At 45.3% G+C, this 25,587-nt stretch overlaps 1 protein-coding gene across 2 annotated transcripts in view; it reads left to right on the top strand.

The window, feature by feature from the left end:
• The window catches only part of COL17A1 (collagen type XVII alpha 1 chain), a 200,275-nt gene that overhangs the window by 125,119 nt on the left and 49,569 nt on the right, over window positions 1-25,587 (top strand). For both annotated transcript variants that reach the window (XM_069611740.1, XM_069611739.1), the window contains exons 29-35: window positions 2,736-2,798; window positions 5,635-5,670; window positions 8,930-9,001; window positions 12,166-12,192; window positions 17,747-17,782; window positions 21,215-21,250; window positions 21,768-21,848. In XM_069611740.1, coding sequence (XP_069467841.1) covers window positions 2,736-2,798; window positions 5,635-5,670; window positions 8,930-9,001; window positions 12,166-12,192; window positions 17,747-17,782; window positions 21,215-21,250; window positions 21,768-21,848 — 351 coding nt within the window. The remainder of the gene's footprint in view (window positions 1-2,735; window positions 2,799-5,634; window positions 5,671-8,929; window positions 9,002-12,165; window positions 12,193-17,746; window positions 17,783-21,214; window positions 21,251-21,767; window positions 21,849-25,587) is intronic.

The raw sequence follows: 25,587 nt of genomic DNA, 5'->3' as shown, positions 1-25,587 counted from the left end.
ACTGGGCTCATGTAATGCTTGTGCTATATGCTCGGGTATGTAGGGAGCAAAAGGTGCCGTCCTCATGGCAGCTTCTTTGTTTATTACCTATATACAAAAAAGGTGATTGGATGAATGTAGGCAACTACAGACTGCTGTCCATGTTGGATGTCACTGGTAAGCTCTTTGCTACCCTGGTACTAAAGGAGTTGCAAAAATAGGTGAATGCTAACAATAGTCTACACCCATTTCAGACGGGTTTTCGACGAGACTCTGCCACCGTTCATTGAACATTAGAGTAATAGACTCTTCGATACTCTGTCCTCGTTGCAACGCTGGATTAGCATTGTATGCCACATTTGTAGATTTTAAATCTGCGTTCGATCAAATAAACAAAGCCACTCTGTCGTCAAAATTGAGAAAACTTGGCTGTCCCGGTTGTTCATTGCAAATCCTGATTGCATTGCACAGTAACAATTGGGCCTGTGTCCGACTGGACAACGAGGGAACGGTGACAACTTTGGTACAGATCAACAGGGAAGTCAAGCAAGGACGTGTCCTGGCTCCCCTGTTGTTTATACTGTATACAGCTGACTTGCCCCAGCGTGTATTGGAGGGATCGAACTGCCCACCGAAGCTTGGCAGTGTTCCATTCGTCGCCATTCTATATGATGACGACCCGATTATGTTCTATCGGACAATGATGGAATGAGAAACATGTTGAACGAACTGTCAGGATTCACTGATAAGCCTGATTTGGTCATCAATCTAGACAAAACAACATAATGCCAATATCAGGGGGTAAATAGAGTGAAGATGGACACGTGACTGGGTACTATTATTTACACATTAACTTACCCCTATTTGGGCCTCGAATTATGTATATCTTCCAGTTGCAATTGTATAATTGAGACTAAGACCAGAAGGGCCAAACAGCGTACTCATCAGATACAAAGATTAGCCAGGGATTTTGCTGGTTTCTCATATGCTGGTATCATTTCTCTTTACAGGCCGTGCTTTTGCCTGGCATACATATGGGCTTGAGGCGCTAGCTATGCAAGACTTAAGTTGGTTGAATAAGATCGAGGGCTTTTTTTGGCATAATGTGCTGGGTATGAGCGCTTCCTGTACTGTCGAATTTATACGACTAGAGCTAGGTCTGACTTCCCTACAGGGAATGGCCCTTTGGGCAAGAGCCCTGCTCTATATAAAATCTAGAACGAGCCCTACATGCCGGTTACTGACAAGTCTCAAAGAAAATTGTGACCAAGAAGTTGTACCAAGGAGTAGTAATTATGCAGCGTTGAATAATGAAATCTTTGCAAAGATAGATTGGAAACCAAATTTCAACATCGAGAAGCCATGGGTTTTGAGAAGAGATTTAACAGGTAGGACTGATATAGTAACTATTCACACCTGTCCAAAAAAAAAGAAACTACAGGCGGTGGCTAACGTGGTACATAATCATAGGAAAACCCAGCCCTACTTGCTCTTGTGTCCTGAGCTGGCAGTCAGACACCTTATATTGTTGCTCCGTACCAATCAACTACCCTTACTAGCCGTTCACAGTTACATCTTGCAGCTGAGGCCCGTTACTGCCGCATCTGTAAAATCCCTCGGAAATCGAAACAGCAAAACATGTTTTTATGGAGTGTGTTGAGCTAGGTCCCATAAATATGGGTAATCTTGGTGGACTAGTCCACAATTATGAGGCAATTAAAACAAAAGCTTTCTGGGAGTATTGTCTCAACACTGATTCTATTTCTTCCCAGATAGCCTTGTATCGGTTCCATGTGTTAATTCCGCTGCAAAAATATTGCGATGCAAAAATATCACCATATTTTTCTGGCGAAATTTTTAATGTGCGGGGAACACCCCCACAGCCCCCCCTCCCACATAATATCCCACCCAAAAATATCACCTATGGCGAACCAAACGGCCATATCTACGGCGATATTTTTGGTGGGGATATTATGTAGCGAGACCCTTGTATCGTGTATGGTTGCACATTAAAAACCTTTTGTGTTAGTAGCATTAAAGTGCTACCGAAAGGAAGTTGACACTCCCAGAAGGTAACTAACATCTGAACTTTTAGGTGGTCTCGAAGCACGTAAGCCATGTTGATGTTTAAATGTACTATTTATTGTTTGTCTATTTTAAGTGTTCTTATATGTTTTATGCATTTCTATGTATTATATATATATATATATATATATATATATATATATATATATATATATATACATATATATATATATATATATATATATATACACATGTAACTATAAAATACGTTTCTTAATGTTGTCTCCTAATGATGTTTTTGATGTGTTATTTGACTTTATGATTTAATAGTGTAAAGTTCAATTTGAGCTAAAACACTATAACGATTATTGATAAACGTGCCTTTTATGGGTGAGTGTGCTAACGACCTCTTAAGCACAACCTAACTTATGGAGCATATGTCATCACACACCGTATGCCCGGGATCATTCGGCCAGCCGACACCTTGTTGGCTGATGTTCTGACATGGAAAGAATACAGAGTGTTTGGGCAGGGGCATCCATTTCCCGTGCCTCTATGGAGGCATCCCTTGTACTTCCCAGACCTGGCATGGTACCATTGAAACCCATGTGTGTGAGAAGCTGTGTGTAAAATGATGGGTCTTCCATTTGGTTTCCCGGCATCATAGTAGCAAGGTGTGTGTTAGTTGTTATAAGTCATTATTGTTGACTGTGGATGTTGTGTCTTTGCAGGGGAAGCTGGACCGCGGGGATTACCTGGACCACATGGAGAGGCGGGCTCTAAGGGATCTGCAGGTAAGTGTCATCATACAGACATTGAGGCGTGAAACCCACCTGGCGGAGAGAAGGGTGACAATATCCATCAATCATATATGTCTAATAGCCACATGGCACGTTCCCAGTTGCTTGGTCCTTGTCAGACAGCCTGCAAAAAGGACTGCATGAAACAAAACAAGCATTTACAAAGCCAATATGATTTGGCTGCAAATTGCAATATGCTAAACACCGACTCAAATGCCCCGGTATCGTCCTCATATGCAAAGTGTGGTCCCCATATGATAGTCATGCATTGGCTGAACACTCCAGGGCAATGCTTTTGTCCACCAGCTGGTTGAAATGCAATCAGTCTTCTTTACACAATTACAAACAACCAAGGTATAGTTCCCTGGCAATGGAGTTCAAAGGATCCCTTGTCATGCCTTAGAAGATTGCTGCAGGATGAAGTCTAATTGCATAGAGAATCGTAATAAATCTGACCTAGCAAAGCATGGCACGCCCAATGGAAACACAATAAGAGAGAGTGAAACAGCTGGCATTCCATTGCTGGCCAATAGGAAAAGCGCACCACATGTACAGGGACATTATGTATGGGGACATTATTACCTGATACTCTTTGAAGTGACATGGAAGAGCTTTTAACAAAATAGCCGCCTGGGGAGTAGAGGAGGTCACACAGCACTCTGCATGCAATGCCATTAGTTTTTGCTCCAACAGGTGGCGCTGTAGCACCAGCCATGAGCCAAAACCTAAAAATGAAGACAGGGACATTAACAGCATGATTATTCCACTTAACCTTCTTCTAAGTTTTCCACTGAGCTTCTAACCACACATTGGCCTTATAATAGTCTAGCCGGGCACTCTAGAACAAGATTGCAAACAAATGTCCAGGAGGGGCAGAGAAAGAAATTGACATTTGGAATGGTAGAAGGAATGGTGACTGGAAGGGTTATTTAATGCACAAGAAGAGAGAACATTTTAAAAAATTACGATTCAGTATTTCCAGCACAATACCAAAAACGGGGTTTAAAATGAACTTTCAAAACATGTGAACCTGCCTTTGGTGCAGCAGCAAAAACACATCAACAGAATACAATTGGAAGGGAACACAGAACATGAAGGCACAGAGCTGCTAGATGCCTAATCAAATACCTGGAACAGTCTTTTTTCGCAGTAGGGCAAAGTAACTGCAGGAGTGGGCGGAGCCTACAATGATTTCTTATGGGAATTCAGGACGAACATAGACGCCCTTAGCACTTGGGTGTAGGCTAAGCTTTGCACTGTATGCATGGACATGATTAAAACACCAAGATAGAACACTTCAGATCTTATACTTAGGCTCTCGAGAGGGACACTTGGGACACAAATGTGTCCAGTTTGGGTGTTATGGATCGTTTAAAGGAGCGGTAATGGTTTTGGGCAAAGTGTTCAAATGACTTGCCCTCTCCTCTGCAAGCAGACACCTCTGTCTCAGCCACAGCAGTCATCCCTAAAAATGGTCAGTTGCAAACTATATTAAAGGCAACTCTGTGGAGCAGCATATTGGGAAGGAAAGCCACGCGCTGTTTGTTAAGAATTTAATGTATAATTGGTTATTTATAATGCACTTAATAACAAAGAGGTTTCTAAGCACAGACCCGGGATTCAAACCTGTGTTGCTCTGCATCGTCTTGCTTCCAAGATGAGCGCGTAGCCAGTGAGCTATACTACCCGTGCACAGGTCCAAGGCACGAAAACTGAATAGGCATATCATTTAAGCAAAATACCAGTACATGTTTAATTGTTTCCCCTGGGTAAAACTACATCTACATCTACACGCGCGTTAAAGCTTCTTTGCCGCTTTCTTGGGTAGCTCTTACCTCATATTTGTCAAAAGGGTGTCTCTGAAATATGAAGTACTGCGTCTCCTTTGCAGTGTCCTGCCAAGTCAGCATTTTAATCCTTGGGTCAATGTGGGTTCAGTATGTCAGGGAATCATTGAGCGCTTGCTTTTCAGGGGCATAGTGGGGAAGGCCACTTGCGCCCAGCCGGCTGACTTGCTTCTTGTCATTACTACTGTGGACATGGCTGTGGCTGGTGCTCAGACATGTCCCAATGGCGAGAAGGCCCATGACTATCAATTCCTTCTATCAACAACTTCACTTCACTGCTTTTACCCGGTATTTGTATAGACTTGTCATTACTTTAGAGAGAGTACAAATGAAATATCAAGCATTAATCACCAGAAATGTTTATATTGCACAGCATGCAATAATAATACAAGTTAATATTATAATTATTAGTAGTAGTAGTGTAAGTAGTAGGACACACACATTGAATTCCCCTTACTCTCACTCTTCAGGAATCTGTCTCGCTCTCTTATTCTCTCTCGTCTCTCTCCAGCGGGCTCTCCCTCTCCCTCTCCATTTCCCTCTCGTTTTTGGGGTGCAGGATGAGTCCAAATGGATGATCTCGGGAGGATAGCTTTGGGGCAACGGGCTCGCCTTGGAAGCAAGCCAACGCAGAGCAACACAGGTTCGATCCCTGGGACTGTGCTTAGAAACCTCTGGGTATTAAGCGTGTAATGAATGGCCTAAAATAATGATAATGTTGGGTAAGGTCATGGCAGTGGGTGACAGAGTGTTCTCCGAAGGTGCCTTTTACACATACCTTTTACCTGGGCTGAAGGCATTGGGTAGAAATCAATAGAAGAGGAGGCGATCATAGAGCCACCTGCTACTGCCCTTGATTTCACCAGTATATGGTATAAAGAAACAGCATACAATGGGCACAGAATAACCTAACGCAAAGTGCTGAACATTTAATTGAGTTTCTATCAAGTCATTGCGTTTAATGAGCTCTTCTTTTTTAACAGGACCCCCAGGCCCAGATGGACACACAGGCCCAAGAGGTAAGTTTGAAACATTCAAGTTCGTGTGGCCCTGAGTGAAAGGCTGCAAATGGTGTAAGGACACTATGCTTCAAGTGTAGGGTCATATGGGGTGCTGTGTCACTATGCTTCAAGTGTAAGGCTATATAAGGTGCTACATCACTAGGCTTTACATGGCAATCTGTAAACCCTCTGGATCGGCCTCCCAGCCCCTCTCAAACTTGAGCCGGACCACCTGAAGTTCTGGAAGCTGCTCAAGACCTCCCCTTCTTCCTCTGCTTTCTTTACCTCCCTCCCCTACTGACCTGCCTGTCTTCTGCGCCAACTAGTTGCTTGGCTACCTTCACAGTCGCACGGGGTACCTGGCTCCTCTGGACCGGTCTCTCCACACTGCCTCCGGGCCTTTCACGCACTAGGGGCTGTAACTGTAACCTCTGCAGTCCCCCACCTCCTTGCTCTTAGCCAGAGCTGCACAGTCCTGGCTGCACTTACTCAGAGCAATGCTGCCCTGATTGCACCCCCCCTTGCACTTCCACCTTCCCATTCACCTGCTCTTTGCGTTACTGCACTTGCACGATCTGAATGACACAAGGTCAAGTAATATCGCTTGTCTTGTCCTTCCTCCATACCCTCCCTTGTCTTGTCGTGCCTCGAAACACACATGTACAGGTGTGTTATAAATGACTTATCATATCATATCAATCAGTCACTTGGATTTATCAATCTAAGCTTTGAGTGGAAGGCTGTAAATGGTGAAAGGACACTTGGCTTCAGGTGTAGGATCATGTGGGGTGCTGCGTCACTATGCTTCAAGTGTAAGGCTACATAAGGTGCTACATCACTAGGCTTTACATGGCAATCAGTCACTTGGATTTGTCACACTGAGCTGGGAGTGGAAGGCTTTAAATGTTGCAGGGACGCTTGGCTTTGAGTGGAAAGTGATTCTTGGTGCTACGTCACTAGGCTTCTAGTGAAAGGTTACATATGGTGTTTATTACTTGGTTTCACGGGGAAGGCTGTACAAGGCAATCAGTCACCTGGCTTTGCGGCACTATGATTTGAACAGAAAGCTGTAAACGTTACAAGGGTGCTTGCTTCAAGTGAGAGGCGCTATATGATATTCAGTCACTTGGCTTTGTGACGCATGCTTTCAGCGCAATGCTCCAAATGGTGGTCGGCATCTTGGCACTTATTCTTTGGGGGGGAGGGGGGCGCATTTTGTATGAGACACCTATTGTGAAGAAGCCTCAGGATAACTGGCAACAGAGCAGTTGGAAGAAGTCTTAGAAGCCCTCAGAGAAGATCCAGGTCTTCAAATTGCATCACAATTTGTCGGTCGGTCGGCTGCACATGGTCTTTGTGGGTGATGTTAGTAGTTGGTTCCAGATCAAAGGTTGGAAATGCTGAAAGGTCACTTGGATTCCAATGGAAGACTGTAAATGCTACAAGGGCACGTGTGTGGAAGCCTAGAAAAGATACAAGGGCGCGTGGCCTTCTTTGGAAGCATAGGCATGGTGCAATATCGCCTATCTTTGAGTTGAAGGCTGTAAAGTGTGCAATGCTACTTGGCTTCAAGCTACTTGGCTTCAACTTAAAGGCGTAAATGGCATACGGTGGGTCACTTGGATTTGTGACAATTGATTTAGTGTGGAAAGCTGTACATTGCGATGGGCTCCTTGCCTTTGTGTAGAAGGCTGCACATGGTGAAATGGTGCAAGATCACCTATCTTTGAGTGGAAGGCTGTGAATGGCACAAGATCAATAAGTCTTCAGTAAAGCAGTACGAGGTCACCAAACATTTTGCTTGACAAGTATGGACAAAACGAATAGCCAGTATCGGGAATTGCCCAGAGGAGACCGCTTACATTTGCACTTTTGCGCAAACAGGCCCCCTGCGGGCAATTGTCATCATTTCATCTGCGAATTGCAAAGGGAGGTGCAACGCAGTGGAGGAAACACCTTTACACTTCCCTTTGGCACTCTGCAATCAAAATGTATGCCAGCATGACAGTGTCACAGTATGTAAAAACAAGTGCTTTTTGAAGGAGGAGAAATTGGTTGCTGCCCGCCCCTCCACCCACCTCCATAATCCACCACAATACCCCATTGGCGTGAATAGACACCTATACGCCTGTCTTTAACACCTTCATTTACACTCCGGTGACTTCGGAAAGAGCCCCTACAAGATCCTGGCCCTCATTACGAGTCAGGCGGAAACCATGCCGGTGAAACCGGCAGGTAGCCGCCAGACCCGTAATGATTTACCGCCGCCTGACTTGCCGGAATCACCGGGGCATTACAGCCCCACCGGTCTGGTAAGTCAGGCAGCGGTAAATGTTAATCCCCATTCCCATTTGAGTCCCATAGGACCCAATGGTGGTCAGGGACGCACCGGCACCGTTAAAAACGGTGCCAGTGCTTCCGTGAAATTCTGCGGGTGGGTGCTGTTCCGCCCATCAGGTCAGACCTGGCGGGCGGTATGGCACCTGCCCGCAGACTCGTAGCTTGCCAGTCCGGAAACTACAGTGCCGGTAAGCTTACCGGCACGTTGTTACCGGACTGGCAAACTTGTAATGAGAGCCAGGGCCTGTGTCAATAACTGGCTGCTCCCAACTCAAAGTTCATTTTGTGGCTTATTTTGCGGCATCTCAAACTGCGAGGGGTGATCATGTGTTGCATCTCCTGCCACATCACCTCAAAAACATCAGAGACCTTGAGAGCCACAGAAACCGGTCAATAGATCTTTGCTGAGCAGGCTGATCTCCTTTAATCCTTCTCTGTAAGCATTTGATGTGAGAAAGTCTTTGTGTTTGGTCATTCGTGTGGACTTCAACGTTGCGGGTGCCATGCCTTCATTGATAACTGCTTGGGCCATGCACTGATGGAGCTGCTTCAGCGGCATTGGGTGCGCGTAGGAAAATTAAAATCCATGAAGTAGTTAGAATAAACCCCTGGATCCCACTGTTTCAGCATTCCACGCGATGCACATGTTAGTACAGTTTTTCCATCTACGCCTGACCTTCTCCAGGGGTTTCCCTCTTGGGAGATGTCATAAGAAGGATGGTTTCCTGCTAGAAACTGATGCAACCCATGTTGTTTGACTCCAAACCTTCAGACTTCCAACACCCACGTCCACCTCTCTAACTCTTGGAGATCAGTGTCCAAAGAAGCCCGCTAGTAAAGTACAGCAGATCCCACCTCTGACACTAAATATGTGGACCTCTGAGCTGCACTTCCTACGGGATAGGGACTAACAAGCCTTCTTGGACATTGATTCTAGGTGAACCTGGTCTTCTCGGATTGCCCGGACCACGTGGCCCACCAGGACCCGCAGGTGATACCGGATCATCAGGTGAGAAGCAAATAACAAACACCACATGTCTGAAAGCGTCTCCATTGAATATTCAAATCCTGTAATGCGATTGTGGGATGACTTACATTAAGAAAAGCAGACCCAGATGTACCCCAAGACTGTACACAGTATTTATATGTTCTTTGGCACTTTCTTTTTTTATTAGTAATGCATTTCGAAAAAACAAGACAACACGAACATGCAAAGACTGGGAGTTATTGAACATTTTAAAGGAAACAACTGAGATCAATTATGAGTGACAGGGTTATATGAAGCACTGTAGTCACAAGGGGATCACACAACTCAACATAACTGCAGTACCACATTTGAGGTCTTGCGGTTTCATTCAATAATGTAATGCGTTCTGGGAGTTGTAGTCCTCGTCTAACTTGACTTGGACAAAGCCAATCAATTGCAAAAGGAGAGCCCAAAACTGGAAACATGGCTCCCAATGACATGGTCTCCCCCTCTGGTCACCTTATCTGAGAGCCAGTCATAAAGTGTCTGTTGCGGACCTGCGGACCTGAGATCATAGCATTAAAAAAGGGCTCCTCAGAGTGCAGTTCTCCCATTTCAAGCCCGGCGCATGAGGTGATAGTTTATTGAAAACTAGTTGCATGTCCCCCCTGGAGAAGTCTAAAGACAATTCCAATCACCAGAGAGCAAGGCCTAGGCAATCAATGCTATGCTCCCTGCCTCTTATGCATATCCTCGTTCAAACCAGCTCACACCATTGACTTATCATAGGCAACGTATTGCCAACTTTAATGGCCGCCAACGCACACAATAGCGGGCAAGAATGAGTACTCTCTGCATGACCTAAGATCGCAGACAGTCTCCATGCAGTCACTTCCCCCATGCACACCCCACAGTGAGAAGCTTGCATGACCAGGATCGGGGCACATCTCTGGGCCACATACACGACACCTGCTACTACTATACATGACACCCTTATACGACGTGCCTCACACTCAAGCGCCCCACACGCATGAGTCCTCCCGCGGGATAGAATGATTTAGCTCAGGCATCAAACACCTGTAGCAGCTCAGCGGCACGCCTTATACACAGAGACAAGAATGCAGCACCAGGATCAGAACATCACCACTATCATCATCAATAAGTTTATTACACATAGAATTCTTGGATAAATGGCCTTTACACAACACCTCACTGTTTTGCCCAAAAACCCAGACTCCTGCCTACAATCCTCCCAGATAAGGGCACAGCCCTACGAGACCACACTGGTTGCGAATATGAGCTATACAAATGCAAATGAACAAAACAAAGACAGTACCAGGTAGTTCCATCATGAGAATTCAATTCTGTGCATTGCTAGCCTGACGCGTGAGCTTTTTGACTCCTCACCCTGGCCTTTAGGTCGTTCCACTGTTTTTTCATTTCACCTGCTTCCTGTTGCATATGCCCCACAGCCACCACCTCGTCCCTAATTCCACCCCATATGGGGTTCTTCCTATGCTGACTGATTTTCCAGTGTTGCGACCCGTATAGCTCCTCTGAGTGGGCCACCACCTGCCCAGCGAGTACAGTCAGTTTGTTTACTGTTAATTTGGGCTTCCTGAGCCACATTTCATGAACCCTGCTCTTCCCCTTTCCTCCTGACATGGTTTTGGTGCTTTTTGTGTTTGGGTGGCACTCCTGTGTCGTGATATCCAACGAAATGTGATTTCCAAAATGGCCACCGGGGTGCTTCCTTTTATAGCAGTGAAGTTTTTCCGCTGGGGCAATTTCCGTTGGCAGAATTTCCGTCTGTGGAAATTCTGCCATCCTGTACGGCTGGGCAGATTTACCGTTACCACCAATGCTGTGTGTGCACACCTGCCAGGTTGTAATACAGTGGTAATTACGCTGCGTGGCACGGCGGTAACAGTAATTCTAGGGATTCCTGGGCAAACTCGTAATGAGGCCCAGTATCTTTTGGTCACTTACGAGCACACTAGCCACGCCAGTGGGTGGAGGATTTTTAAGATGTCATTCACCGCCAGGTCTTCATTTTTTACAGATCTGGAATGACCTGCCCATTTTCCGTAGGCACAGCGGTGGTGTCTATGCGTATTTCCTGATTTGGGGCAGGATTGATCAGGGGATGGTGATGTTGGCCTAACATGGGACCTGCTAAAGCTAGCGTCAGCGGGTCGGGGTGCAGTCCCAGTGAGCAGTTTAAAAGTCAAGGGCTTGCTCGAAGAGAGGGTGTGTAAGCCCATTCTTAAACCTCAAATATTATGATTTGACCAGGGGATTGGTTAGGCTTTTCCACTGCTAGGCAGCCAGATCTTTCAATGTTGTTCCTCTATGTTTCTTCTGCGTTGATGCTGGGGTGAGAGGGCTCAGGATTAAAGCTCAGGGACCCGTTCTTAAGGTTCTCATGACGGTGCAGTTGGGCCCCTTTCTCTGCAGGGTGACGGGGCCCTTATTTCCATTAGGCCCCGCACTTGATGCCCAGGATATTTAATGCAATCCTTCACTCCAATGGGGTGACTTTGGGGAATTGCACACTCCTGCTTCTAATGTTTGGGGCAATGTTTTGCTGCTTTTCTTGAAGGCTTACCAGAGGCAGGCTCAGCTGTGTGCACGATCCAGTCGCCAATGTTCACCTTACAGCTCATCAAAGTCTTATGATGTGGTGCACACAGTGTGAGAACTGTACTACATAAGGTTACCAGAGCACTCTGTCACTGGGTACACTAAATTCCAGTCCTGGGCTGGCTTTTAATTTAGTTTAGAAGTAGCCTCTCTGTCACCCATCAGATATTTTGGCCTACAACTCCCATGAGCTGTGACCACTGATTATGCTGGCAGGGGCCAATGGGAGTTATAGACCAAATGAAATGGAGGGTGACAGGTTGGCTGACCATGCTTTAGATTAACTGCAGTCAATTGTATTCACCTGAAGTGACCAAAGACTACAACTCCCACCGTTGCAAGTGATGGAGAAATAAAAGTCCAGGGCTGAGGTCTCTTGTTCCCGGGGACATGGCATCATCTGGTAACCATAACAATACAGGCTGAGCCTTATTCGCACCTCGCCCTGACAGGCACCAGTATTGGATGGCAGTCCCACTGTTGCTCAAACAATGCTCTTGAAACTGTATCCGCTTTTAATGCAAACTGTTCTAATTCTTCACCATTTCTAATTCTTCGTGCAGGTCTCCCAGGACCACAGGGACCGCCAGGTAAGCAGCAGAGCATGGTTTTTTTTGTAAAAGATTTGCTTTTGTTGGGTTTAGCCATCTCTGTTGTCTTTCCCTGACGTGAGATAATATCTCTCTGAAAATGATTGTTTGCAATAAGAGCACACATTCCTTGGAACAGCATCCTGTTTAGACACTCACACCCGTACACACACGCACACGCACACAGGTAGGTACAGAAAAGCACTTGCATACAGAAGCATAACAGAAAAGCCATCATAGACATGGGCACATGCGTTAGTTTAATTTGGCACTCAAACACTCCCTTATCACAGGGCTGAGGTGCCTTGTTTGAACCTCTTCCTCTGTAACCTCACCCGACACAGTGACTGCTGATCTGTCCAGGTCTTGCCCCATTCACAGAACATAGTGTAATGCGAGCTTGCCTCCTGTAAAGAATAACCTGCCCTAAACGACTAGCCAGCTTTTGGTGAGGCCATTTAATGAGATGTTGTAGTACACTTCCAAGGGAGGGGACAGATTACTTGTGAAGGTCACCTCTGTGAACTGAATCACTTCTAGGTACCCCTGAGCACCATCCTGGATTGGCCCATTGGGCATTAGGGCTACGCCAGTGTGGACTAGCCTCCTGTGAGAATGTGGGTCTCTTAAAAGACTCTGGCACCAGGTAGTTTTGATGCACGTCACTGGCCCAATTTGGATGAAATAGGGCCTTTTTCTGCACATTGTCTCACCTCACTACCCCCCAGAGAGTAAATCAAACATGTCCCTTGATTTAAAGTAAGGGTGTAAAAAAACACTTCCCTTGATTATTCACGAATTTGCTAATGTGAGCACTTTCTTTTGGTGTCTGGGGCGCTGCTTATATAGTTCGATCCTGGGTAAGCGCAATGCTGCAGCTCGTACATAGTGCTTATTATGGGCAGCTGACCGGCTTCAAAGCACCTGTAAAATGTTCTACAAATGAATCTAAGCAATACCAAGGTGTTCACTGTGCACACAGCCAAAAAACCCTGGGGTTAACATTTGGTTCTGCCTCTTTTGACTGTTGTCCGACACCATTGCCGGTGTTCTGCCATCTTGGAATCCTGATGGTGTGATAGGTCAGAAGAAGGAGACAGAGTCACTGGTGGCATGTTAGCAATCAGTTTTATTTACATAATAAAGGAAAATGTCTATCTATCCCTAATTGTATAGTGTTTGCCCTACCTAATGCAAATCTAACTGGAGTGCTCATCATCAGTGAAAGTGTCCAAAGTGATAAACTGTCCTCCGTCCCAAAACTACCCTATTCTTTCTCTATGACTGTTCAAAAACACACACAAAAAAAAGAGGGTTCCAGGAAAATGACTCCCTTCTCCTAAAACACTCAAAGAAAAGAGGGGTCCAGGAAAATGACTCACTTCTCCTGGACCAGCTTTTATAGCCTCAGCAAGTCTTTCTTGGGATGGTTTTTAGTGGTTCTGTGAACAAGTTCCTTTAATTCTTCAGAGGACCTTTGTCCCTCTGGGGCTTCCACTTTTCTACTACTGGCACACTTCCTTGTTCAAGTCCAAGCTTTTGTAGCCACTGATCCTGGTCTTGGCTATCCTCCAAACCAGTAAATGACTCCCTGTTCTTGTTGACTTCTGAAACACGTGGGATCTTCCCCGTACTGTGGGTTTAGTTTCACATATCTGTGGACAATTGATCCCCATCCACTTCTCGATCTCAGCGTTTCATGTATTTTACACTTTGCAATACTGTCCTCTTGATAGTTTCCTTTCTCTTAACAACCTTGACTGGCACTGGGATGAGTTTGGTTACTCCCTTGGTAGTTTTTGGTATCTATACACCATTTACTTGTAACTGGGACAAGTATGAGTGGTCCCTTGGTATACCCTGTTACTCTTCCAACATTCACAGGTACTGGCACCAGTATGATTGGTCCCTTGATCATCTCTGTTAACTTCATCCCATTCACTGTTATTGGGACGAGCATGATTGGTCCCTTTACAATCTCTGTTAAGTTCACACCATTTACTGGTATTGGAACGAGTATGATTGGTGCCCTGGTAATATCTGTTAAATTCACACCATTTGCTGGTATTGGGACGAGTATGATTGGTGCCCTGGTAATCTTCGTTAATCTTTCAACATTCACTGATAATGGGACAAGTAGGATTGTTCCCTCAGTAATCTTCATTCAATTCGTGTCACTCCCCGTCCCCCCCAGATCTCCCGCTCTTCCCTTTACCTCTGTCAGACAGGATAGGCATCACTGTTTCTTTCCGGAGGGTTAGGTTTGTCCATCTGACATAACCTGCATGGACTTCCTATTCTTCCTTCTTCCTTGCACGGCTCTGCTGATCCGTTCCTGGTATGGTCTCTGTGTTGTTCATGGACAGCTCAGTTCGCCCTGTATGTGTCACGCCATCGCCTCCAAGCCTTCCTCTGGTGTTCAGTTCAGGCATGTGCTTCCCGAATGCTTCTCTCTTCCCTCGATCTGGGTCGTCTGCTTCACAACAGGCAGCTTTGCGTTTGCCGACTGCTTCCTCAGCTTCAATTCGAATCTCCCGGGCTCGGGGACGAGCTCTCCTTACATTGGTCCTTCTTTCGTTTTTATGAGGAAATGTTGGGCCCTCCCCAGCGTAGGCTCATAGTCCTTTGTCTCTTTCCATGGGGATTTCATCATGCGTTGCCCTATCTTCTTAATCTCAGTGTGCTTGACTGCCAACCACTGATTATTCTTCATGGTTCTCCCATTCTGTTTCCTCTTTGTTTTTGCTTCTTCACAGTATGCATGGTTGGTGAAGGTTGATTACTGATAACATTACAGTAGCAAATAGTGAGTGGTTTAGAGGGAAGGTTTGTATTATTTGATGTTATAGTTACCTCCATAGGAGAGGTTATAGGGAGTTCCTGGATGGATCGGGAGTCCCTGTCCCCAAGACGGAAGTCTCTCCCTGTGAGGTCCCACTGACCACCAGCCCTAGGGAGATTGTTGCATAGCGGGCTCACCTCCCTAGCCTCACAGGGAAGGGCTCCCCTCTGGAGAAAGGTGATGAGATCCTGTGAATCGTCACAATGGACAATGACCTCATCTTGGAAGCTCAGGTTCAAGTGAGTGGTTAAGCCATGTTTCTTCCTTCTAAATTGGTTAAAACACATCATACCTTTTCTGAGTTCTCCAACTAGGCCATGGCAATGAATTTCTTTATTTCCTAATCACTGGATTCTGGTAATAGCATTTACCCTGGACTACTGTGAAGCAACTCCCGCAAGTCTAGAATGCTATTGAAACTGCACACATTTAAGCAAGTTTATCCGAGGCAGTTTTCCATCATTGGCTACCAATATCAGGATGGATTATACTAAAATCGCTGTGCTTGGTACATAAAATAAAGCCCTCGACTCTGAAAAAGCTACACCTTTCATTAATAGTTTAAAACAATAGCCTCCCACCAAATATTTTCGCTCTAACCACGAATCCGTGTTGGTGATTCGTCAATTTTAGAAAACAAGAATCGGGTGGTAAACACTTTTCTGTGAACAAATGGAAACTCTTCCAGTATCACTAACGCAGGAAGCCAACCATCTGCACATCAAGCGACTACGGGAGACATTGCTATTCCAGGAGGCATCCTCGTAACTACCATATGTTTTAGTTTCTGCCTTTAGCCACAGAATAGAAACTTTGACTACTAGATCTCTTTTCCCACAGTGGCTTGATACCAGCTGGTGAACGTTAACATCATCAAAGTCAATGTTGATAGATAAGGAAGCTGGGGCACCAAGAGATAAATATCACACCATGTTGGTAATATATCGAAGATGGGATTGCAACCTATCAGGAGGATAGCTCAGGAACAATGTGCTCGCCTTGGAAGCAAGACGACGCTGAGCAACACAGGTTCGATCCCCGGGTCCGTGCTTAGAAACCTCTGGGTATTAAACGCGTTATAAATAACCTATTATAACCTAGGCCTCGAGTCCTTTAGAATCATTACCTTGTTGAGTCTGATCCTTCAGTTTTTGCTTTGCTGCAGGGCCTACAACCAGCAACTTGGCTATGGCACTGGGCATCCTCCTTCAAATATATCAGCAGATGAACCAACAGACCATAATTTGAAATTGGGTTTCATCCCTGACTCCTACAATGCGAGAACATTCAGAGTGGACCAGGGTCATCTTACCGCTGCATTCTTTTTGCAGGCCAGCTCTGCACCTGCTATCCTTTCCCCCTCCCTATTTGCGCTGCCCAGTTTCTTCATGTTTTACTTTCTTTATATTCATGAAGGGAGAATGCAATGAACTGATTTTTGTGCTTTTAAATGCATTATTAAGGGAGACCACAAGCTGCGCTTAGATGCGCTTAGATAACCTGGCACTTTCAGGATGGTTTGTGTTTATGGAGCCACCAATTGACCAATGCAGTCTAATCACCAGAAGAAGCAGAGAGATCGGCTACAAATTATACCATACAACAATTAACTGGTAAAGTACTGATAGGAGGAGTCAAATCCCCTAAGAAGGGTCCGATAAAAAATAAATGTATCATATATATAAAGCAATATCTTATCTTATTTTTTATTTAATGTGTTCTGGTTTAACATTAAAACTTTTCACACAATTCATTCATAAATAGATACAGATCCTATATCTTATTTGAAATTACTAGTTAGATATTCTTTAAAAGAACGATGTCTTAAGTGTTCACACAAAATGTAAACATTACAGAACTTATTAATATTAATAATAATACATATATAAAAAAGAAAATGATGAAGTTCAGTTGCTCTGTGAATAAGCTTCATACAAAGCTAATTTAAAGGCTAGACAGATTCCCGGAGAAAGAAATAAGTGTAGACCTCAGGGAAAAAAAGCTGGGAGTGGACGTCTGTGATATTCCAACAAAACTATTTAAGAAAGAATTTGTCTTAATAAGGGTTTTATGGGTTTAAATAGTTCATCCAGTAAAAACAAAAGATCCTAATGTCTTCCCCCAGTCCTGCCTCATCAGGAATGCTGTACAGTAAGGATTTCATAATATCTTGGCATCTCTTTCAGTGAATCATCCCTGTAAAGCACATATATGTACCAGTGTTTTGGACTACAGCTCCCATTATTCCCTGTCACCAAAGTCATTTATGCGGGATTATAGGAGTCATGGTCTAAGAACATCTGGTGATCCGCAAGTTGCAGATCTGCGCTGTAAGATGACAGATATCAATAGAAGAGGTATGGGGTTAACCATGGATAACAACATTAAGGTTATTTAATCCAAAAAAAGACTCTAGCCATTAACGGATGGAGGGCCACATGATCTAATTGACGTAACATAGCAACAAGTCTTCAAACAGAAGCTTCATAAAGCAATGAAGGTAATAGGTGCGTTGGTTGGTTAATAAGCCCTGCAAACCAGCTCTAGATACGGCATGGTGAAAGGTAGACCCCTTTAAAGTCTCTAGTCTATCGTTCCTTAATTCTATGTACGTTTTTGCCCTTCCAACGCTATTTATTTTCCAAACAGTGAAAACCTACAAGGTAATCATGTTGCTGAGATAACCAACATGTATTCTTATGCTCCTAACAGGCCCTGCAGGCAACCCCGGCCGCCCAGGAAGTAAAGGTGAGCTTCATGTTCTGCCGTTCAATACTCATTCAGTATTGTGTGTATTTTGATTTGTTCATGAACAAAAGGTAACTGTAGAATATTGGATCACAATCACACAGACCTTTGCAGATTGTTATGGACAGTCCTCAGTGACACCGCACAGGAGTCCCTAGATGTGTCATTGTCCAGTCATACTTCCATATGCAGCAGGTGTCTGAAACCTGCGGCTCGCCTGATGGTTCTGGACTGCGACTCCCATGATCCCTCACCATTGATATGGTGGCTGGGACTGTTGGGAGTCTTAGTCCAAAACATCTGGATGGCTAAAGGTTGCAGGCAGAGGTGTTGCTGGGGGGGCGGCCTGAGGGGGCTATAGCCCTGGGTCTTTTGGTTGTAGCCCCGGATAGAAGCTCAGGGGTTACAACCAAAAAGGCTAGCTAGCCCCCAGTCCCGACAGTCCCAAAATTATCATAGTCCTATATCTCTTCCAGACCTAGCAACACCCCTGGCTGCAGATCCCTCATAGTAGAAAGTGCATACATAGATTGTGCTGAGTGGCGAATTCATGGACATCCCAATGCGCAGTCCAGGGCACATTCCAAACATTGCACATAATTTAAAGCTACAAGAAGCATTCCACTTTGGACAGACAGGCAAATTGCTCGTCAATTCAGGGAATAAATGGCCATCGGAAATCCTTAACTTTCAGGGCCAGAATTCCATCCACACAATAGAATCACTGGAGAAATGACAGCAACCAGAGATCAGCAGAGACGAGACCGCAGGGAATAAGAGATTTCTTAATAAAAGTGCATCCTCCAAGACGAGACACAAGGTGAGATGGGGGCGAGAGTCCAGTCGCTAGCGCCTAGGACATACAGAGACGAAGCCCCAGTGATGTTTGCACACATGAGTGGCATCCCTGCCACATCAGCTGGCATAACATTGTCAGTGCCATGGTGGGCAAAGGTGTAAACAGGCGCAATGCCACAGGAACCTATCAGGAGGAGATGCAGAAGAAGCAGCAAAGGGCTCAACATGTTGAATTAAACATCTATAGACGTAAAGGTGCAGACTATCGGCCGCATTACAAGTTTGGTGGTATCTCAGCGGTAAATCCACTGAGATACTACCTAACAGAATTACCGTTACCGCCACTTGGTCTGGCGATATTAACAAGTGGTGTTGACGGAGGCCAAACACATAGCTGGGCGGTGCAGTAATGCAGAGGTAGCTGTAACACTGCTGCATTTTGTATGACACCACCCGACTCATAATGAGGCCCTACATGCTGTAGTAAGTACGTTGTGTAATGCGTGGCTACACGCCAATCTCAGTGTATCCTACCTGGGGTGGCAATACTTAAGTACTCTGTGAGCTTTCTGTGCTTGAGCCGCTGACATGAAAGGAAGACAGATCTTACTCTCTGTCCCGGCGGGAGGAGTAGTGAGGCATAGGCCGGTACGCATCATAACAAGAGCTTCTCTTCTGTGCATGACACCCCTGTCGTCCTACCGCCTTGTGTCTTTGTGTCGAGGAGTCTTTCTGACCAGATATGTTATGTTATTTATACAGATATGTTATGTTATGTATACAGATATGTAGAAGAAAAGGTATTTTTACTCCCGGGTATCTCGTTTGGATTATCCGAAATAATTATTTCCAACACTGCGGTTAGTACGAGAAAATTTGTTTATTTGGTGTTTTCCTGTGTGGTTCATTCATAAGAAATATTTGTGTTTTGAGAAACACTTGTTAGAGGCTTACTGTGCAAGTTTGGTCAGCCGACACGTGTTTCGACCCATAGGGTCTTTCTCAAGGCATGTACTGATGCTGGGTACCCTCAATGGGGTTCTGTATATGGGGACTGTCCTTACGGCAGTCCTGGCTTCTGTTGGGCCCTGTGTGTTCTGTCCGGCGTCCTGACCGGACAGAACATACTGTCAGGGATGTCCTAATAATGGAGAAGAAGACGACTTGCTCATTGGACCAGTGGCCGAAGTGTACGAAAAGAAGTGCTACTGGCCTGCACCGCTCCCCACAAACCCTATCACCACACCCACAATACAAACCCCAAAATGCATGCGCCTGCTGTTTAGGAGAACAGTGCACTGAAAGCGCAAGTTTCAACTTCGTCCTACACTTTTATTTAAAACAAAACCATTCCGGAACAGTTTCTTTTCCAAATAGAAGTATAGGAACAGTAAAACCTAATTAAAAGAAGTAGAGGAGCACTGCCCCGCCCACTTTGACCACTGCATTGGACTTTAAGGGACAAGCCGGGAGAGACCATTTAAGTAACAATAATTGGGTATGGCAACACATTCCTGCAGCTATGTTTCCCTGCGTGGACTGAAAGTAAGCCTATTTAATGCCCTACCCTACTATCAACTGCGTCCAAAGGCATTGCTGTTTACCAAGCCACCTAAAGGGGACATACAAGCCACATAAAATCACTGGTTGCAGCTTCCCTGGCAAAGCGGCCCAACTTTGGAACTCCATGCCACACCCCATCAGAGAAGACCAACCATACAAGAATTTCAGACTCAAAAACGTTAAACTGGCTTAAATCCGCAGATCAGTAAGACACACACATGCTTATAGACCGTCCAGCTTCACCGGCACACCCCCATCCATCCTCCCATCTAGCTCCACTAGATCTGTATATAGAATGTTTATAATCTCCCTGCTGTATGTCAAGGTTTATAGTGACATTTTCGAATAACATTTGGTCGAAAGTCAAAATGTCGAAAAAATAATGTCGAAAAAAAAAATTCGGATGTCTTTTTTATTTGTTTTTTGTTCGAAATGGGCCCCCCCCCCCCACCTTTTTTATTTTTTTTCTCTTAACCCTTTTTTTACTTGCGGAACCCAAAAAAAACATGTAAATACAAAAGAAAGCATTCAGAAAAAAAATGTCGACATTATTTTTTCGACATTTTTGTCATTCGACCAAATGTTTTCGACATTTTGACTGGACACCATATGTCAATGTATGATTATGATGTATCCATGCTTGTTATCTGTATCACCTTGTAACCTCTGTACTCAAGCGTCGCATATTCTTGTAACTGCTGCGCCCTGATACCCCTGGGTCTGGAGCACATTACAAATGATTAAACAAACAAACACCAAATACACGTGTTGGGATTGCAGTATGGAAATTCCAATTAACAAGTGCTAGCCGGTAATCAAGATGATAAAACCTCAGTTCAGAATTCTGCAAAAACCCTTGTACATCAGAGTTTAAGTGCCCCCAGTATAAAGGCAAGTCGCGTCGGATTTCCGTGGCCGCGTAAAGGTACTCGGTCTACAGCACTGTGCCTCTCTATGGTCACAGAAGTAAGTGGTCACTCTCAGTATCCTAATGAACTACAGTTGGGGCCACTTTATCCCAAATATATCGCTGTCTCCCCCATAAAGTTTTTAACTGTTCTTCTCTTTCAGGTGACAGTGGAGAGCCCGGGAGGGTCATCACCGCAGGTACAGAGTCATTGTCTGTCCTTTGACTTGATAATATATATATATTTTATTTTATAATATGTGTACTCCAGAAACCCAGAAAGCCCTGTTCAATGGTGGGAAATAACTCAGTTGTTGCCATTTGAGAGCTAAAGGCTTCAAAGCTTAGGAGCTGCCAGAAATCTTTGGAACCTGAGTTCAGATTTCACAATATTTTTTGGGGTGTCACGACCCCCATGTCCCTAATTTAACAACGTTACTATATCAGAGGGTGGGACGCTTAGTGCAGTTGAATATCCCGCCAACTGAGTGAATCTTTGACAGCTGTAACATTAATAATGACATTCCACACCAATTTACTGTTGAACAAACTGGATCCAACCCACAACACGTCAAGCGGCTGAACAGTAGATTGACCTCACAACCTCCTGGCTGCATGCCCGGCCTCCCCACTCCACTGACCTTCTCACATAGTGATAGGAAACACCTGATTGGATCAGCTGTGCCTGTCGTGACGTGTATGCCTCTTTTTTTTCAGAGGGTTCCTCCTCAGTCGTCGTTCCTGGTCCACCGGGACCACCAGGACCACCAGGTCAACAGGGCATTCCAGGAGTTTCCGGTAAGCAACCTCTTGCCAAACCCGTTTTTAACTAAAGGAGAATGTCTTTTTTAAAAGAAACATTTGAAATTATTGTACAATATCAAAGGGGGTTCTTTAAATACAATACAAACAACGCACCCTTCCTTGGAGTCGCTAGCTGGGGAAGTGGTATCCAGCGCAGCGGGGTGTAAACACGACTGACAGGAGTGTTCTGCGTCACAGGGAGGGCGCCATACTTCCAGAGTGTGCCTGACGTCTCCCAGGGGCTACAGCCTGCGTAACGTTCTAAAAGGAAGCGCCAGGAAACAGAAAGTACACACATGACCCGTTTACCACCCATAAGACTGACGCACCGCCCCTTCATGACACAGTGACATCTTTTCCGAGTGAAGTAAAAGGGGGCACAGCCACTGCATCCATGCCCGGTGAAAGGGTTTGGGTGTTGTTCACAAAGAAGTTACCCATTAACTCTAACTTACTCCTTGAGAGGACTGAGCTACTCACATGATTAACTGATTTACACCTGACCAAGTTAATCAGTGTAACCTCTTTTGCCCATAGCATAGTGTTATATACAATACAAGTCGGGATGATGAGCTAAGTCCAAGGTCGAAAGGTAGGTTTGTATTAGTGCCGTTTCCGGGTGGGCACAGATACCAGAGCCCTGCCAGGAGACAAGGAAATAATGGTCCACCCGTGCCCACCACCCAGGCTCCAAATGTCACTGGAGTAACACACGACACTGGGCATTCCAATCATTTTGCTCTGACCTCACACTCTCATTCCACTGCTGACCACCCGGACTAATGACAATAACACACATCCAGCAGATAACCCATCAGCAGACTTCTCCCCATGCCTTAAGTGGCACGAGAAAATGAGCTGGGGCTCATCAATGGGGCGTGGCCTGCCACGGCCCCTGACGAGCCCGGCTCACTGGAGGAGAGGGTGCTGATCTCTGTATTTATTTGCTAAAGGCTAGCCTGGCAGGGGACTGCTCCTCGCCTTTTAAGCCTTAATGGGGGAGCTGCGCTTCGCCAGGCTGGGTAGGGGCAACGTCACTGGTAAGGCTGAAAAGGTGAGGCTGCATAACCCAAGGCCTTTTCCTAAAGCCTGAAACTCCTGTGAATGAGCGGGAACACCAGGCTTTAGATGAACAAGGCCTCTGCTTCCAGCGGACTCAGCTTCCTTCCATAATAGTGGCGCTGGCTAACGGGCATCTCTTGCTTGAAGAGATGCCACGCAGGTGAAGTTGCACCATTATGGATTTAAGAATTTTTTTTCTGAAAACTGAAGCTTTCGCATATGAGCGAGCTCCTCAGGCTTTAGAAAAAAAGCCTAGTCCTCTAGCGGCCAGGCTGCCAGGGAAGATTAGGGAACCCTGGCAGGGCCCCACCTCACAACGAGATTTCTGAGCCTACTGGGGCTCGGCCCCAGCTAGCCCCTGCCCACTTAAAGCCATGCTTCTCCCTCACTTAATGGAGACAAACATTATCTAACAGCCAACAGATAACATTTCACCGCCAGCAGGAAACCTATCAACACACATACCCCTCTCTAGGGGTAAATCAGAGTTACTCTGTTTAACTTCTTTGTGAATTTGGTACAAGTATCTTTGTGTTGCAGTGCAAATGTATGGGTCTTCCAGCCTAATGATGGAAAATGATACCCACAAATCCTGTTTGACTCTCGCATTTCATGGCGTTGTAAGAACTGGCCAAGAATTGTATAGTCAGATCTTCAAACTACTTCTTTGCTTGCCTGGCAGAGTGAATATGACACACAGGCATCAGACACTCTTGTTGAACGCAAAATGACAACACCATCCTTCCTAGGATAAGACAAGGCGCGCTCCCCAGTAGCACGAAGCAGAGCCAGCCACCAGCTACACAAAAGCCTGCACAGCTGGGTCACCAAATGTCCAAAGTGAAGACATTAGTTCATCTGCATCTTAACATTTGTGGGTGGTAGATTAGCGAATGAGAGCAGTTTGCACAACCTTAGATAATGACAATTTCAAGAATAGAATGAAACACACATTGCACATACATAATTGACCCTTATGGAAGCCCCAAACAATTCACTCACTTCATGGCAGACATGAAACTGCCCAAAACACAGCACCCAGTAGCGACACTCTGTACTCAGTTGGACTTTCTATTGCTGTGAACCATTCGTTTCACGGTACAACGTTGTTTCATCGACACTTGTTTTTTCAGCAGGTGTTTTTATGGAAACACTTTGCTGAAAAATCTCATCTACATTTTTGGGCGGGGTGGGAAAGGGCAGAAAAAGTGTTAGGGGGCTGGGAACAGTTAGAAATAGGTGGTGGAGGGAGGAGGAGGGTTGGGGCAGAACCCCCCCAAAAATAAAACAAAATACATTTTGATTACTTTTTGGGCAGAATGTTTTCATAAAAATACCCGTCGTAAAAATTACTGTCGATGATATGACATGGAACCCAAATCACACCGTTCTCTGTCTAAACACACCATTCATTCAGAAGAAACTCATCCTCTGATGTACAAAAGTCCATTTTTATTCGTGTATAAGTATAACACCATTAAAAACACAAGATTGGTGCATCACACCTAATGCAAAAAACAAAAATCTATTGATTTTTGTGCCTAAGAGGTTGGGTTGCTGAATGAATGGTGTGTTTAGACATAGAACGGTGTGAATTGAATGGTGTCAGAGAAGTAGAAAGCCAAAATGAGTACCAAGTGTCTCTATTGGGTGCTGTGTTTTGGCTAATTTAATCCCGGTTGTGGGAGAAACTGGTCCGGGCCCCGGCTTTTTTAGGAGACATGAAACTAGGCAGAGTACATGGGTTGGAAATGAGTTCTAGGATCGAGAAGAAATGCATTAATTAAGCATAGAAAACTGTAAGCCGAAAAGAATTGATGTCAATTGTCATACAATAGGCATGTAAGTATCGCAGGCCACCATACAGAGAACTGGGAAGAAGGGGAGCGTCAGGCAATAGCAGCGGCCGATGAGAGGTTGGATGTCTAGAGCGGGACAGATGGTTACCACAACAGGGTCATCGGCACCGGAAATCCACAGAGCGGTCCCCTACTGCCCACCTTTGATGATTCAAATGGGTCCAGCAGGCAGAAGTGATCATGCACTGATATCATGATCATGTGGCAGATGGAGACTAATTTCCTACAGATCACGTTTAGAAGTCTCGTTAAATCCAGGTGTAAGAGGATTGTATTTACTGTACAGCACTAATCAGAAAGCCTTCTTCATTGCGTTATCTTATCTGTCCTTCTTTAAAGGGAACCGCCTACACTTGTTCTTGTGTGGATCTATGCTGCATGCTCTTCGGTAGTGATGAAATTGTCTCTTCCTCTGGGCAATGTTCATGCCCCTGCACTCCCGGGCCTCCCTCACCCGAGCGTGAGGTGCTGGTAGTGCAGTTGAAATGATGTGGATAGTTTGCACAGCATTCTTCCTTCTCCTAGTTGGTATTCGTTAGCGCCCGGCTGCCAAACGGTGCACAGCCAACTCTCATGGAGTGCCCATGTGCGCTTTCTCAATGGGGCCTAGAGTATTTGGAGGGATACCCTCACGCATGCACTGGCATATTTGTGCTGCGCATATCCTAGTCATTCTGACACTGGTTACCTTATTGCGATTGACCCGGTGAAGGAGCCCAATCGGTAGAGCTTCCAGGCGGTTGGTCTCCTTCGCCCAGATTCTGATCCATTTACGCACACGGCGGGCACGCATGGCAGAGTCACTGGCTTCG

This window comes from Ambystoma mexicanum, chromosome 8 (assembly GCF_040938575.1).
Source record: "Ambystoma mexicanum isolate Mex_15411 chromosome 8, UKY_AmexF1_1, whole genome shotgun sequence".
Lineage (NCBI taxonomy): Eukaryota > Metazoa > Chordata > Amphibia > Caudata > Ambystomatidae > Ambystoma > Ambystoma mexicanum.
The sequence above is the reverse complement of the archived record's forward strand: the minus strand, read 5'-3'. Positions and strand labels throughout refer to the sequence as shown.